The 17,639-nt window shown below is 37.4% G+C and overlaps 1 protein-coding gene across 1 annotated transcript in view; it reads left to right on the forward strand.

Annotated features, from left to right (window-relative positions):
- The window catches only part of CEP135 (centrosomal protein 135), a 75,627-nt gene that overhangs the window by 11,458 nt on the left and 46,530 nt on the right, over window positions 1-17,639 (forward strand). The window contains exons 6-10 of the mRNA XM_080796128.1: window positions 409-537; window positions 1,950-2,165; window positions 5,258-5,323; window positions 8,330-8,468; window positions 12,867-13,090. Of these exons, the coding sequence (XP_080652254.1) occupies window positions 409-537; window positions 1,950-2,165; window positions 5,258-5,323; window positions 8,330-8,468; window positions 12,867-13,090 (774 nt within the window). The remainder of the gene's footprint in view (window positions 1-408; window positions 538-1,949; window positions 2,166-5,257; window positions 5,324-8,329; window positions 8,469-12,866; window positions 13,091-17,639) is intronic.

Here is a 17,639-nt window from a genome sequence, read left to right on the forward strand (position 1 = left end):
CAGACAGTTAAGCGGCTGCCTTCGGCTCGGGTCGTGATCCCAGGTCCTAGGATCGAGCCCCGCATCGGGCTCTCTGCTCAATGGAGAGCCTGCTTCTCCCTCTCCCTCTGCCTGCCGCTCTGCCTCCTTGTGCTCTATCTCTCTGTCAAACAAATAAATAATGTCTAAAAAAAAAGAAAAATCTTTGTTGACATTCTCATTTTGAAATTTTCTGTGTTTATTTTTTGCTTGTGTACATACATTTCATAATATGGTACATTTATGGGTACATATATGAATGTTAATCTCTTGTACACATTGTGAAACATAAGAAAAATTAAAGTATACCCAAATAAGTGTTTATACAGTGTTAATTACTTCAGTTCAAAGCAGATTTTTAAAATTAATAGCATGACTTTATGTCTTCAGATTGAACTAAGAGAACGAGAAATAGAACGACTGTCAGTTGCATTGGACAGTGGCCGCTCCCCTGATATTCTCTCTCTGGAGTCTAGAAATAAAACCAATGAAAAGCTTATTGCTCATTTAAATATTCAGGTAATGACTTTTATAATTATTTCACTGAGTATGTAAAATTATTAAATGTTTCTAACAGTCCGTGTTTGTTAAAGTGACAGTTTTTCACTAGTGTATTATTTACAGTAAGAAAAATTTGATAGAGCCGAAGTATCCAGAAATAGGATGCAGCTATTGAGAAATCATGTTTTTAAAGAATATTTAATGAAAAAAGAATATTTAGTGAGGCAGAAAAATATATACCATAATGTTAACTATTTAAAAGAAGAGAATAAACTGTAGGCACAGTGTGATGTTCAGTTTGCTTTTTTAAAATGTACATATGAACTTGGAGAGAGAAAACACTGGAAGAGAATATACCAAAGTATACTAACAGTTTATCTTTGTGTGATGAGATACTCTTTTTGATTTTCTTTATTTTTAAAATTTTGTTTGTTTTATAATGTAAAAAAAGATTTTTAAAAAGAAATAGAAAAAACTAAACATGTGTTAAATTCCCTTGCCATGCATTTGACCTAAGAGTAGCAGAACAGGAGTTATATAAAGCATGTTGTGTTACCTTTAGAAATTTAGACCCGTCATTGCTGTCTGGGCTGTAACCAGAATAGACTAAGTCAGGAATATCGGCAGTAGCTCTAGAGCAGTGGTGTCCAGTACAAATATGATATGAGCCACATATGTAATTTAAAATTTTCTAGGGGCACATGGGTGACTCAGTTGGTTAAGCATCTGACTGACTCGCTCTCAGCTCAGGACTTGATCTCAGGATCATGAGTTCAAGCTTCTGTGGAGCCCACTTAAAAAAAAGAAAAGAAAATGAATCTCAGATCAAAATGTAAAACATAAAACTGTAAAACTTTCTAGTAGCCAGATTAAGAAAATAAAAAGAAACAGATGAAATTAATTTTAATAATGTATCTACCTCAGTATATCCAAAATATAATTTCAATGTATAATTAATGTTGTAAAATACGAATGTTGAGATATTTTACATTCTTTCTTTTTTGCACCACGTCTTTGAAATCTTGTGTCTATCTTACATTTATAGCACATCTCAGTTTGGCGGAGCCACAGTGTGCACATGTGGATGCTAGTGACTACTACATTGGACAGCACAGTCTAGAGTAGTAGTATCATTGTAGTGATAGTCTTGTCATAATTTTAGAACTCTGTGTTGGGAAAAAGTTCACACAAATGTTTTACTTTTCCTTTCCTTTCCCGTTTAAAGATTGGAAGCCAATGGCTATATATTTTTATTACACCCCACACTGTCAGTTTTGTGAATCAAAGTAGTGTAGGATTGCAAATGTAAAATAGCTGTGGTTTAAATTTTCAGTATTTTAAAAAATACAGCATTCTGAAATATTTTTGAAAGTTCAGTATTTAGGATAATTTTCAAATTCATAAACCTGTGAATTACAAATTCAACTTAGGTTGACTTTCTTCAGCGAGCTAATAAAGACCTGGAGAAGCATATACAGGAGCTTATGGAAACCAAGGAAACAGTGACTACTGAAGTTGTTAATTTAAGTAACAAAAATGAAAAACTCTGCCAAGAATTAACTGAAATAGACCAGTTAGCACAGCAGTTAGAAAGACATAAAGAAGAAGTGCTTGAGACTGCTGATAAAGAACTTGAAGAAGCAAAGGTATGTCTAGGTTGTGGGAACATTTGTTGATTCTCCTGGAACATAGTGAGCATAAGCCCCTTTGATACCTGATTTGGTCTTTTGGTTTGTTTGTTACATAATTCAGGTTTTTCCGAAGTGTTGTTTACACTCTTGGGTGTGTTTCTAAAGCACACCTTTTCTTAGGATAGCTCTCCTATAGATTTTGTCTTATTTTTCATCAAGATTTTCATTCTACATTGTGAGCAAGCTTTGGAAGTTTGTACTCTTTGTCATTTTGTGCTCATGATCTCTTTAAAAGTATTTTCTGGGGGCGCCTGGGTGGCTCAGTGGGTTAAAGCCTCTGCCTTCGGCTTGGGTCATGATCCCGGGGTCCTGGGATCAAGCCCCGCATGGGCTCCCTGCTCGGCAGAGAGCCTGCTTCCTCCTCTCTCTCTCTGCCTGCCTCTCTGCCTACTTGTGATCTCTGTCTGTCAAATAAATAAATAGAATCTTTAAAAAAAAAAAGTATTTTCTGAAATAGTGTTTGTACTTAACACATTTTTAATTTGGTAGCTAACATTTTTCATCTTTAAGTTTTAAAATAGAGATGAAAGGGGACACCTGCCTGGTGTGGTGGGAGGAGTATGCAGCTCTTGATCTCAGGATTGTGAGTTTCAGCCCCAAGTTGGGTGTAGAGATTACTTAAAAATAAAACCTTTTAAAAATAATAATGAGTAGGGGCGCCTGGGTGGCTCAGTTGTTAAGTGTCTGCCTTCTGCTCAGGTCATGGTCCTGGGATCAAGCCCGACATCAGGCTCCCTGCTCAGCAGGGAGCCTGCTTCTCCATCTCCTCTGCTTGTATTCCCTCTCTCACTCAGAAAAATAAATAAAATCTTTTAAAAAATAATAATGAGTATATAAATAGAAATGAAAGAAGTAGTATCTAGTCTGTTGTAAATACTGATCTCTCAAAACTGTCACATTGTTCTTTTAAATATAGCTAAATGACTTTCTTCTTGAAATCTCCAGAGTTTTATCCTATTTTAATATATTTATGCAAAAATATCTTTTCATGATCATTCTGTCAAACATCTCTGCAATAAAAATACATGAATTGAAATTATTTATTTATTTATGTAGAAATTTTTTATTTTAAAAAATGTCCTTTGACTACAAGGTTCAAAGTGCTAGCACTTCCCTCTGAATAGTGATATAATTATTAGTGATTGGTGGATCAAAGTGACAGATACAGCACAAATGTTGATATCTACTGAAATTTTAAAAAGTGAAATTTTATTGGAAATACATCTCTTAATAAGATACACCTTATTAATACATATCTTAATACATATCTTTCATAAACTTTGATTATTTTTTTGTTTGGTGCTTCAAGTTTTTCATATTTTGAATGACATTAGATGCATGACTTTGCTTTAAAAAGTGGGGGGAAGACAGTTGTGAGAAGGACGGTGAGAGAGGAAAGATCGTGAGATACTTAGACCACACACAGGTTGTCAGGTAGATAATTCTTAAAAAAGGAATGTACATGCAAATTAAGAGTCCAGATATGGATACATTAAAACTACATGTATACCACAGTTTTACATAATACTTTGGAAGTATTTATGTTATCCCAGGAATGAGTATAACTTAGTCTGAGGATCAGGACTCTATATCATTGAATCAGTTTTGTACAATGTCATTTCAACTAATTAGTGGAATAAAAGTAACATACCTCAACATAATGAAGGCCATATGTGAAGAGTCCACAGTATATTATACTCAGTGGTGAAAGATTGAAGCTTTTCCCCTAGGATCAGCGGCAATGCAAGGATCCCCATTCCCACCAATTCTATTTAGTCTGTATCAGAAATCCTAGCCAAAGCAGTTAGGCAAGAAAAAGAAATACAAGGCATCCAAATTGGAAAGAAAGAAGTAAAATTATGTTCCAGATGACATGATCTTATATGTAGAAGACCCTAAAGATTTCACAAAAAACCAAAACTAATAAATTCAGCAGAGTTGCAGAATGCAAAATCAATGCACAAAAAGCAGGTGTGTTTCCATATGCAAATAATTAAAATCCAAAAGTAAATTAAGAAAATAATCCTATTTGCAATAGCATCAGAAAGAATAAAATACTTAGGAATAAACTTATCCAAGGAGGCAAAAGACCATATGGTGAAAACTATAAAACATTGTTGAAGAAAATTGAAGAAGACAGAAATAAACGGAAAGACATCCTATATTCCTGGATTAGAGGACTTAATATTGTTCAGATGCCCATGGTGCCCAAAGCAATCTACAGATTCGGTATGATCCCTATCCAAATCCCAATGGCATTTTTTATAGAAATGGAAAAAAATTGTAAAATCTCAAGGGGCCAGGGTAGCTAAAAGAGTCTTGCAAGTGAAGAATATAGGGGTGCTTGCCTAGCTTAGTTGGAAGTACATGTGACTCTCGTTCTCAGGGTCATAAGTTTAAGCCCCACATTAGGTGTAGAGACTACTAAAAAAAATTAAGAGCATAATTAAAGCAATTTTAATTTTTTGTGGCTCTAGTTTCATTGGAACATTCCTGTATCTCATTCCTCTCTTTTCCCACTTACTTTTGCATTTTCTCTGCTCATGCACATAACATACTGAACATTGCTTCTCAGATCCCATTGGCAGTGTTCAAGAATGACAGTTCTTGGGTCAAAATATTCTAATATTGGCATTCAGTGCTCTCATTTGCTGTATAGAGGTTCCACATTGGTAGTAGCAGGTAGAGGGAAATCAAGTAAGATAGGAAAGTTAGGAAATAACAATGCCATAAGAAAAACCAAAAAAATCAAGGTTCAAGGAAGGTCCTACAAGTATGTAGGTAAAGTAGGTTTTTTAAGTGGGCCCTCTCATTTCAGATGTTACAGATATCTCCTCATAAGCATTCAGGATACCAAGAAATTAAAGAGAAGCCTGGACTTTGTCTCCTCTTTACTGAAATTGAGCCTTAAAACAGCTAAAGCTTCCTATCTCACTGGTGAGAAGGAAGACTTCTCAAAAAAATGACTTGGTCTTATTTGCAATGTTGACTTAGTGATAAATATTCTTGACTTTTAGGTCTGTATCTAATAAGTTTTTTATTCCTAGAAAGAGATTAAAAGAAAGCTTTCTGAAATGCGGGATCTTGAAGAAACAATGGCAAAACTTCAGTTGGTAAGTAGATGTCATGTTGAATTGCCAGAACTTGTGGTAAGAAAATTTGCATGCTGTATTTTACATATATTTTTAATTGAGATATAATTTACACATTATAGTGTTCACTCTTAAACATTTAATTCACTGGTATTGGTGTAATCATGAAATGCTGCAGCCATTCTGATGATCAAGTAATAAAACATTTTCATCACTCCAAAAAGAAACGTCCTACCCATTAGCAGTCCCTCCCCATTTTCCTCAGCTCAGCCTCTGACAACTACTAATCTTTCTATTTCTGTAGACTTGCATATTCTGGACAGTTTATACCAATTGAATCATATAATGCGGCCATTTGTGTCTGGCTTCCTTGATTTAACAGTGTTTTCTAGTTTCAGGCTTGTTATGGCTTGGTAATATTCCACCATGGATGTACTTAATTTTGTTTCAATTTTTATAATTCTTTAATCTCATATGCAATAGATAGCAAGTTAAATTTGAATTTGGAAAACTTGTTAGGAATTTTATATTAACTACTTCATGACTTGTCAGTTTGCTAGTATTAAAACTAAAAATTGATAATTATTTGTTAAAGTTGTTGACTTTTATTAAAAGCACTCAGTCTGGGGCACCTGGCTGGCTCAGTCAAAGTGGGCAACTCATTTTTTTTTTTAAGATTTTTGTATTTATTTTAGAGAAAGAGAGCGCATGTGTGTATGTGAGTTGAGGGGAGAGGTAGAGAGAGAGGATAAGAAGCAGGCTCTGGGGACGCCTGGGTGGCTCAGTTCGTTAAGCGGCTGCCTTCGGCTCAGGTCATGATCCCAGCGTCCTGGGATCGAGTCCCACATCGGGCTCCTTGCTTGGCGGGGAGCCTGCTTCTCCCTCTGCCTCTGCCTACCACTCTGCCTGTGCTCGTTCTCTCTCTCTCTAACAAATAAATAAATTCAAAAAAAAAATAAAAAAAAAAAAAAAGAAGAAGAAGCAGGCTCTGCCCGGAGCATGGGAGCCCATTGCAGGGCTCAGTCTCCCAGCCTTGAGATCATGACCTAAGCCAAAGTCAAGAGTTGGACACTTAACTGACTGAGCCACCCAGGCACCCCTGGAGCGTGACTCTTGATCTCGGGGTTTTCAGTTCGAGCTCCACGTCAGGTATAAAGATTACTTAAAAATAAAATCTGAAAAAAAAAAAACAACAACAACAACAACAACACTCAGTCCTCTTTTAATAGCTTTGTTTGGTAGCGCAAATCATTTTTCTAGGTAATATTTGTCGTCTTCTGGTAGTTTTCAAATAAGAAAAATAGTAATCATCCTAGCATAAGCCCAGATGTAGCATAGAGTTCTCTAGTCTAGAACTGACAGCATGTCTTGCTTCCAGTTAGAAACTGCTGGGTGAAAAAAAAGAAAGAAAGAAAAGAAAACTCATGGGTGGTCACCTAAAAGATGATTGGGGATTTTTTTTTTTAGTAGCTTGTTAAATTGGATGAGTTTCTTTTAAGATTAGAAACTAAGACTAATACTAATTTTCAACTTTTCTCATTACATATAGTCTTACACGTGTAGCAGCAATGTTCGGATAGCATAAGGCAAATTTAAAAATGAAGCCATTGTGATATGCTGCCACACTGTACATGCTTGAACACTTGCTTTTATATGCTCACTGTGAATCACAGTGACTTCTTTTTTATTCACTTGCAGCTACTAAGTCAGTATTGAATAACTAAATTAACTAAACCTGCTAAATGTTGTCCACTCTTTCTTTTTTTTTTTTTTTTTTACTGTTTTCTACTTTTGAGTCTCATAGATACTGTGAAATTCTTCCATGAGGTCAGTAAACAGAAAGTGGATGTTTTGATGATGTTTTTACTAACAGTGTAAACTCTGTGAGGGCAGGGATTTTTGGTTGCTGCTATTGTTTGTACACTACGAACAGTTGAGTGTGATTCGTAATGCTTGTCTCGGACTCTGACCAACTCTCAGTAATAGTGGCTGACAAAGATGCTATAGCTACTTCCTGACCTTTCTTATTTTTTCCAATTGGTGCTATATTAGCATTTTTAAGATAAATACTAATGATATTAGTAGCTAACAATTATTAAGCACTTGCCATGTTCTCGACACTGTGCGGAGTGCTTCACAGCCTTAGTTTCATCCTCACCCATGAATCCTCGGTGTCCAGGTACTGCTTTTTTTTTTTTCCTAAGATTTTATTTATTAATTTGACAGAGAGAGAGAGAGAGATCACAAGTAGGCAGAGAGGCAGGCAGAGAGAGAGGGAGAAGCAGGCTCCCTGCTGAGCAGAGAGCCGATGTGGGGCTCGATCCCAGGATCCTGAGACCATGACCTAAGCTGAAGGCAGAGGCTTAACCCACTGAGCCACCCAGGTGCCCCATGAAACCAGGTACTGCTCTTATTCTGTAGATGAGCCTGAGACAATACCAGTGATACCTGTGATAGTCTTAGAGCACTGTGTCTACTTCTGCCTTATTTTAAAAATAAAAAGGCTTTAAAACTTTTTATTGCAGAAGTACATATTTAAAATAGACAGTGGGGCGCCTGGGTAGCTCAGTGGGTTAAAGCCTCTGCCTTCAGCTCAGGTCATGATCCCGGGGTCCTGGGATCGAGCCCCGTGTCGGGCTCTCTGCTCAGCGGGGAGTCTGCTTCCTCCTCTCTCTCTGCCCGCCTCTCTGCCTCCTGTGATCTCTGTCTGTCAAATAAATAAATAAAATCTTTAAAAAAAATAAATTAAAAAAAATAAAAAGTAGACAGTATGCTAAGCAAATTAAGAAAAAATAAAATCTAACAATTCTACTACTCAGAAAGGCGCCCTAGTGATATTTGGGTTTTGTGGTCCTTTTAGCCACAGTTGATAATTAGCTTTAGTTGAACCCATGTATTTGACTAACTAAGTGTGTGTCTGTATGTATATGACTTACCCTTAAATGTACTTACCAAAATATCAATTTTAAGTTCTATAATATTTTTTCAAATTACTAGAAATCTTAACTATAGTATTAAAATTTGCAGGAATTAAATTTATGCCATAAAGAAAAGGAGAGACTGAGTGATGAACTACTTATAAAATCAGATCTGGAAACTGTTGTTCACCAGCTTGAACAAGAAAAGCAAAGACTTAACAAAAAAATGGAAAGTTTTGCGGTTACAGGTAAAATATAAAATGTCGATAATTTAAAAAGTGATTGTTATTCCCTCCTGACATATTATTTTTCTTAGTAGATTATCTTTCATTCATTCTTAAATTCAGTAAATATTTGTAGAGTGCTCATGACATACCAGAAACCATACTGGATGCTGTAGATAGAGTGGAAAATCTCCTTCAGCAACCTTACGGGATTCTTTTATATTTTGACTAGGTGGTACAGGGAATGCTTGAATATTTTCCAAAAGAAGTATATTCTTTTTTGTTGCAGATAATAGAATTAATTAAGACTAAGGAAAACTTCTGAAATAGTGAAAATTTGAAATGCAGAATCTTTATAAGGAGATGCACTTTTATCAATTGAAAGAACACATTCCCATGTGTTCTTTCTCTCTCTCTCTTTTAATCTCTTTCTCCCAGTAGGGCAACTTTCTGCTAGGTACCAGCTCTAAATGAGTTAGTTTAAGAAACATGTAAGAATTCATCCATTCATTCAACAAATGTGTATGAGCCTGTTGTGTGCCAGGCTCTGTTTTGGGTACTAAGGTATATGATGGTAAACAAAATACACAAAGTCCCTGCTCTTGTGGAGCCTTTGTTCTAGCTAGACAAACTAGGAGCACATAAATGAAAAAGCCCAATTTTAGATGATAAAAGGTATTAAAATTAGGGGGAGATGTGCTAGAGATTGACCCAAGATCTCAGAGACAAGACACCAGCCAAATGAAGATTTGGGAACGTTTTTTCCAGGCAAAGGGAACGGCAAGTGCAGAAGCCTGGTGCTGTCAAATTCCCATGTGTCTTCAGAAGTAAAAGAAAGCCAGTGTTCTATGTTAAAAAGAGGCAATATCCTAGGCTCTTCAGCATCTATGTGGATAATCTGTTTGATCCCTTCTCCACTTACTGCCTTAATGACGTGAGCACATTACTTAACCTCCTATGCTTTAGTTTCCCTGTCTATGGAGTTAATGATGGCACCTACCCAAAGGATTATTCTGAGAATTAAATGTGTTAATACATTAAAGTGCTTAGACCTGTGTATAAAAGTTTGCAATATAGTTCCTTTCATACCTAGCTCTGGCCTTTCATTTCAGTGTGATCTTTCATATCTGAAACTCCCTGTTTCTCTGTGGTGCAAATGCAGTAGGCTGCCAAAAATCCAACCACAGGTCAACCAAAATATTTACCTTCTACACACGTGCACATGAGCAAGTAAGTACTGCTTGCATGTGCACCAGACATATCAGTAAATTAGATGGTCCTGAACTTCAGCAGCACTCTCAATGATGTATGGAAATCTTACTCTATATTTCTTATCACTTGATCTCCTACTCTTTGCTGGGAGCATTCCAAATGTTTTCCATTCTCAATAAGCCTATGACTCTCATTCCACCTCCCATTCTGAGTGGGCGATTTTCAGGTTCCCTAAGAGAGTGGAAGCCTTCAGGGAGGCCTTCTGTCAGTTTCCTATCCCAAGATCTTAAACTGTGCATTTTTATCTTCCCTCCTGTTACTATGCAAGTGTGTCCATCTTAGGAAAGGCCACTGCCTCCATCTGTTCTCTGGATCTTGTCCTAGTCTTAAATCATTGCATATTCTCCCTTTTCTATAACTTAAGTCTGTACTGTTTTTGTCCATTGGCATTTAAACATACTTAACCTGATATGTCTCTTGAGGCAAGGGAAACAAAAGCAAAAATAAACTATTGGGACTACATCAAAATAAAAAGCTCTTACGCAGCAAAGAAAACAATCAACAAAACTAAAAGGCAGCCTACAGAAAGGGAGAAGATATTTGCAAATGACATAACTGATAAAGGATTAGTATCCAAAATATATAAAGAACTTAACAAAACTCAGCACCGGAAAAACAAATAATCCAGTAAAAAAAAAAAAGGGTAGAAGACATGAATAGACATACAGATGGCCAATAGACACATGAAAAGCTGCTCATCATCAATTACCATCAGGAAAATGTAAATCAAAACTACAGTGAGATATCACCTCACAGCTGTCAGAGTGGCTAAAATCAACAACACAAGAAACAAGAGGTGTTGGCAAGGATGCAGAGAAAGGGAACACTCTTGTACTGTTGATGGGAATACAAACTGATGCAGCCGCTGGGGAAAACAATATGGAGCTTCCTCAAAAATGTAAAAATAGAACTGTAGAAATGTAAAAAATGTAAATGTAGAAATGTAATAGAAATGTAAAAATAGATGGATTCATCAATCACACTATTAGGTATTTACCCAGAGAACACAAAAATACTAATTCAAAGGTATACATGCATCCTGATGTTAAAGCAGCATTAGCTACAATAGCTAAATTATGGAAACAACCGAGTGTCTATCAATTAAAGAGTGGATAAGGAAGATGTGGTGGGACGCCTGGGTGGCTCAGTCCGTTAAGTGCCTGCCTTCGGCTCAGGTCTGGGTCCTGGGATCGAGTCCCACATCAGGTTCCTTGCTCAGTGGGGAGCCTGCTTCTCCCTCTGCCTGCTGCTTCCCATGCTTGTGAGCTCTCTCTCTCTCTCTGACAAATAAATAAATGAAATCTTTAAAAAAAAATATGGTGTATATGTATACAATGGAATATTAGCCATTTAAAAAAAAATGAAATCTTGCCATTTACAGCAACATGGATGGAGCTATTTGGTATTAAGCTAAGTAAAATTGAATATTAAGCTAAGTGAAATAAGTCAGAAAAAGACAAATATGATATGATTTCACTCATGTGGGGTTTTTTGGTAAAGATTTGATTTACTTGAGAGAGAGAGAGCATGAGCAGGAGGGAGGAGTAAAAGGAAGAGGGAGAAGCAGACTCCCTGTTGAGTCGGGAGACCAATCCAGGACCCAATCCTAGGACTTTGGGATCATGACCTGAGCCAAAGGCAGACACCCAACCAACTGAGCCACCCAGACACCACGCTCTTATGTGGAATTTAAGAAAACAAATGAGCAAAGGGAAAAAAAGAGAGGCAAACAAAGAAATAAACTCTTGGGGCATGTGGCTGGCCCAGTCAGAAGAGCATGCAACTCTTGATCTCGGAGTTGTGAGTTTGAGCCCTGTGTTGGGTGTAGAGATTACTTAAAAATAAAATCTTTAAAATAAAAAAAAGGGAAAGGAAAAATAAATGGACTCATCTCTAGAGAGCAAAGCGATGGTTACCAGAGGGGAGGTAGGTTGGGGGGGATGGGTGAAATGGGTGATGGGAATTAAGGAGTGCACTTGTTGTGATGAGCGCTGGGTAATGTATGAAAGTGTTGAATCACTATATCGTATAGCTGAAACTAATATCACACTGTTTGCTAACTGAAATTTAAACAACACGACAACCAACCATGCTTACCCTTTTCCCATTCTATATCAAAAACTTTGACCCATTCCCCTCCAGCTATCCTTTTCTCTTTTCCACAGTTTTAACAGCTTGAAAGGTCATCCACCCTTGCTGTTTCTGCTTGATCACTAGTACCCTTTACCTTCTCAGTCCACTTCAGTTGGCCTCCATCTCCACCTGAACTGCTCTTGGAAGGGCTTCCCTCATCCCCATTATGCTCAATGTGGTGGATACTTTCCATTCATTCATTTATTTGACTTCTTAGCATTTACCCCAATAGCCCATTCCTTTCCACTCATCTTTCTTTTTACCTCTCTGGTCACTCCTTGGGATGAATTTGTCAGTTCATCCTCCAGATTGCATTATATGCTATTCTTTTGTAGATTTTATCCTTCTACACGGTTAGAATAATTGTTTGACCTTAGCTATATTTTTCATACTTGTATTCTTAGCTAGTGCTGGACATAGAGTAAATCCTCCATAAATACCTATCAAATGAATGAAAGAAGATATGAGAGTGAGTCAGAATATGTCTTGAAAATCACTTCATGCCTGAGAGATAAGTTAGATTGGACTATGTGAAATTACCAGTATTAGGCTTCTTTGACTCAAGAAAAGGCAAATTTTGTTGTAAAAGTTAATAGTTGTACTTATTTGGAGAAAGATGAGTTGTTTTGATCTCTTTGTGTAAAACTGTATTAAATTCAAACTTAATGTTAAAAATCATGCATATTATGATTAATTGCTTATAGATAAATTTTCTTTTAATGCATTTTCAGTTGACCAGAAAGTACCATGTGATAGTTTATTCATTTTATAGTACTAAATGGTACCATCCTTGTAAAGGGACAAAAGTAGGAGGACTTTGACTTACTAGATTTTATTTAAACTTTCAATGTAATTTGTGCTCTTTTTTCTCATTTTTCTCAATATTTATCTCTTTGATATCAGCCAGTGATAGATGATGTACAAAAGTTAATGATTTTTAGTAGCTTGTATTCTAAAACTTAGTTTGGCTAATTGTATATTTATATGCAATACTTTTAATATTTAATTAATTTACAGAAAGAGAACTTACTCTGGAACTTGAAAGGATGAGGCTAGAACATGGAATAAAACGTCGAGACAAGTCACCCTCTCGTTTAGATACGTTTCTGAAAGGTATAGAAGAAGAACGAGACTATTATAAGAAAGAGCTAGAAAAACTCCAACATATAATACAGCGAAGATCTTGCTCTATAAATTACTCTACACGGGAAAAAATTCCAATATTTAAAACACTAGAAAAGGTAATATCTCTTTTTAAGGATGATCGATAATCAAGAGTGTATCTTTTTTTTTTTTTTTTAAAGATTTATTTATTTATTTGACAGAGAGAGATCACAAGTAGGCAGAGAGGTAGGCAGAGAGAGAGGGTGGGGGGAAGCAGGCTCACTGCCGAGCAGAGAGCCCGACGCGGGGCTCGATCCCAGGACCCCAGGATCATGACCTGAGCCGAAGGCAGAGGCTTTAACCCACTGAGCCACCCAGGCGCCCAAGAGTGTATCTTTATGAACAAACTTTTCTGGTGTGATGATTATATTAAATATAACTTTATTCATATTTGTTTTTTAAAAGTTTTTCTTGGGGCCCCTGGGTGGCTCATTCATTTAAACATCTGACTCTTGATCTCAGCTCAGGTCTTGATTTCAGAGTCATGAGTTCAAGCCCTGCGTTGGGCTCTGTGCTGGAGGTGGAACCTACTTAAAAGCGGAGGGGTGGTGTACCTGGGTGGCTCAGTCGGTTACCCATCGTCAGACTTGATTTCGAAAGGCTCATGTCATGATCTCAAGGTCATGAGATTAAACCAAGAGTCCGGCTCCTCACTGGGCTTGGAGCCTGCTTAAGATTCTTCCTTTTTCTCCCTTTGCCCGTCCCCCTCGCTCACATATGCAGGCGTGTACGCTCACTCACAACCTCAAAAAAAAAAAAAGGTTTTTCTTAATTTTGATTTTTGTTTTTTTTACATGACCTATACTGTAGAGACATTGCATTTATTAGGAAAACTACTTAAGAACAGAGCATAACATATAGATTTTTGGAAATTAAGGAAAGATGGAGAGCTCATTACATGTGTAGGGTAAGTAGAGGGACATCTGGGCTTCCAGAAACTGGAACTACTTATTCATGCTACTGGACGTTTCCTTTCTTTCTATCCTTTACTCTTGGTATCAGCTGCCTTTCTCTCTCAAAGCAGAGTGGCTTCATCCACATGGCAGACAACATGGCTTCTTGCTATGCCCAGCCTTGGACCAGTCAGAAAGGCGGGTCACATAGTGCACACCAGACATCACCCATGTTAACCAAGCAACAGGAGCAGGTAGAGTGTGGAAGTGAGTGCAGGGCAGGTCTTCCCATTTGTCTGCTACAACCACATTTATTAAGTTGGTAATCTAAAGATGTATATTAAGTAAACCATATTTCATGAGCAATTAAAATCATGTATCTATTTTAGGTCTTCATTATTTTCAGTGTTTTATGAATATCATTTGAACTCTTCATTCGGGTTTTTTCTTGTTTCTTTTTTTTTTCTTTTTTAAGCTTCAGAACAATAGGAGTCCTGGAGGCTTGTGACTCTAACATCTACACACTAGATAAAATGAGGGGAAGTTGGAAGTAAAATTAAAACTCAAAACATTTAATTTCAGAGGTTTAAAAATATCAAGTCACTGACATAGATGTGAAGATAATAGGTTAAAAATAATTCAGACTTGGCTGATTTGACTAGTTTCATCATCTTTTTCCTGAAGCTCCTGTGCCCATTGTCAGGTGGTGTGGGGTTGCTTTCTGATTGGACTGTTTTTTAAAGTCATTGGCTAATGGCTGAATTTGACTTACAGGTGTTCGTAAAAACACTGCACTGTGTTATCTGTTATAAGCAGAATGAATTGGTGGGGCAGTGCTGTATACATTAATTTGTGTTACTGAGTTGTTTTTAAGTCCCATATATACTTAGGACTCAGAAGAAATGAATCACTGAATTGATCACCTTCATTAGAGGAGAATCTTCCATAAAATGGTTGATTAGTTTAATCTTTCCTAAAGTTTAGAAAGGTAGAGTGTTCAGAGCACTTTAGAGTTCCAATAAGTTGCAAGAATGGCAGGGAAGGTGTGTACGTGAGTGGAATGGGTAGAGTGTAAAATGGGTGGAGTTCTGGGCACTAGAGTGTGCCTGCATCTAAACTTGGGTATTTCAAACATGTTTAGAAGCTACATAGCAAACAACAAAGTCTTCTAAAACTGGATTTGGTACACACTGTGAGTTTTCAAATCCTGCTTTATGGCAAACTTAGGCACAGTTTCTTAGGATTGCAATAACTCAGAAAAAAATATTGGTATTTTTAATATCAATGATCTTTGTCGAAAATACACCCATTGATTCTCTACGGTCTGTGTAGGGTGAGCACTGCCTCCTTTCTCCTTGTGTTTGTATTCACTATGGTTCCAATTGTGAGTTTCAAGTATAGTGGAGTAGAAAGGGCTTTGGAGTTGAAGACACAAACTGCATTTATGACCTTGGACAAGTTACCTCACTTCATGAAACCCCTGTTTCCAAGGGTTACATGAGATAATAAGGGCCCAGCATCATACCTGGTTCCTAGTAAATATTTCATTCCCTTGTTGTTTGTTGGTTCAAAGCACATCACGTCTAGGTAGAAAGTTACATTCAATTCAACAGGTGCTTACTGAGTGCCTGCTCTGAATGAGGCACTGGGTATGACATAAAGAAGACATAGTTTCTGTACTAGTAGCCTTTAGTATTATGCATGTATGAGCATGAGCCTGTGTGTGTGTGTGTTTAACAATGGAATGGTAAAAGGGTATTAGTAACATTTACATATGAACACAAATATAAATATCTACCTATTTATGTCTATGCAAGATATATTTAGAAAATATCTAGAGTTCCTGCTTAAGAAGGCCAGTCAGTAATGTTGGAGAATTCATTCGTTTTAGGTACCATGCTAGGCACTGAAGGCGTGGTCAGACAATATACCTAGTGTGTCTCTCATTGAACTTACATTTTAGTGGTAAAGATGTATATTAAACAACTAATTATGTTAATAACTTTTATAAGCTCATTTATAGTAAGTGTTAGTGAAAAAAGATAACAAGGTTTCAGAATGCTCTAAGAATACAAAGAGGGAGATCTAAATTCGACTGAAGTCAGAAGACTAGACTTTTTTTTTTTTTTAAAGATTTTATTTATTTATTTGAGAGAGAATGAGTGAGAGAGAGCATGAGAGAGGAGAAGGTCAGAGGGAGAAGCAGACTCCCCAAGGAGCTGGGAGCCCGATGCGGGGCTTGATCCTGGAGGTCCCAGGATCATGACCTGAGCTGAAGGCAGTCGCTCAACCAACTGAGCCACCCAGGCACCCCAGAAGACTAGACTTTTAAGCTGAGACCTAGACAGTAATGAAAATAAACTGTCAGATCTTTTTTTTTTTTTTTGTCCCAACCTTATTTATAACCAGACCCCCAGCTCCCACCCCACCCCAGGTCCTCAGCTTAGCTCTGGGCGAGAAGCTGGATGAGCAGTGACTCTTTTGCCAAGCCCAGAGCCCGGGAGCCCCTCACTACTTCTGGGTTTTTGCCCTCGCCTGCTGAATTTTGTCAGCCATGGCTCCATCTGTGACTCCAGTGCAGTGGGACCGTACAGGGCTCAGCACAGCTTTGTTCCAGTGCTCAATAACCACACCTGCAGGACTGTCAAGTCTTTATTCACGGAATTCTCCTTTTCTAAAATCTATGCAAACCACCTCCTTTTTGTAAGATATTTTTATGTAGATATAGTTAAGTTATAGATTTTCTTTTATAGTTATCTAAGCCTTAATTAAGTCCTCAAACTCGAATCTGCTTTTGTCCTGTAAAATATCCTTTAAGGTGTCCAGATAACTGATCTCATCCATTATGCTTTGATATTGCTTGTTTAACCAAGAAGATAACTTACTTCCAAGTGGCAGATTAGGGGTCCCTCACAGATACCAATTCTATGTTAGACATGGTTATGTGCATAGTAGGTAGTGAATAACATCTATCAGGATGCTTTCCAGTGTGCCAGATTATCTCTGCCTGGGGCTTCTGCATTTAGTACTTTAATATTAAGATAACTTACATCCCCTCAGGGTTGTGAGATCAAGCCCTGCCTCAAGCTCATGCTGGGCGTGGAACCTGCTTAATATTCTCCCATTCCCCTGCTCTCTGGCTTGCTTGCTCTCTTAAGGAAAAAAAAAAACAAAAAACCTTAGATCCCAAGTCTACATTTATCACCTTTATTTTCCACATAGTTGTGAAGATAGTGGGTCTTTTGAATTGGACTAAAATAAGAGGCATCATCCTGTCTTAGAAATGTTGGAAGTATTTGCTTATTTGGCGAACATCCTTAGTGAATACTGCCTGGTAGAAATATTTATATTTATCTCATTGTAAAAATAGACTTCACATAGGTTGGGGCTGGGATGGTTGTGGGAGGTTGGTGTGGCTGGGAAATTGATCTTAGATTCAGTCAGAAAACACTGAAGACTGTGCTAGGCTATAATAGTTACTTGCAGTGGGTGAGCAGGCACACGATATCGTCCTAGTCCCTTCCCTGGAGAGGGTTGTAAACTAGTGGTTCCCCAAAATTAGCATGCATGAGAATCACCTGGAGGGCTTGATAAACCGTGGTTACTGGCCCTATGCCCACAGTTTCCAATTTAGTATGTCTGGGGTGGGCCCACCAACTTGTATATGTAACAAGTTCCTACATGCTGCTGATGCTTCTGCTCTGGGGATTACACTTCAGTTACTAGCATTATA

Source organism: Martes martes (genome assembly GCF_963455335.1).
Source record: "Martes martes genome assembly, chromosome: 2".
Classification (NCBI taxonomy): domain Eukaryota; kingdom Metazoa; phylum Chordata; class Mammalia; order Carnivora; family Mustelidae; genus Martes; species Martes martes.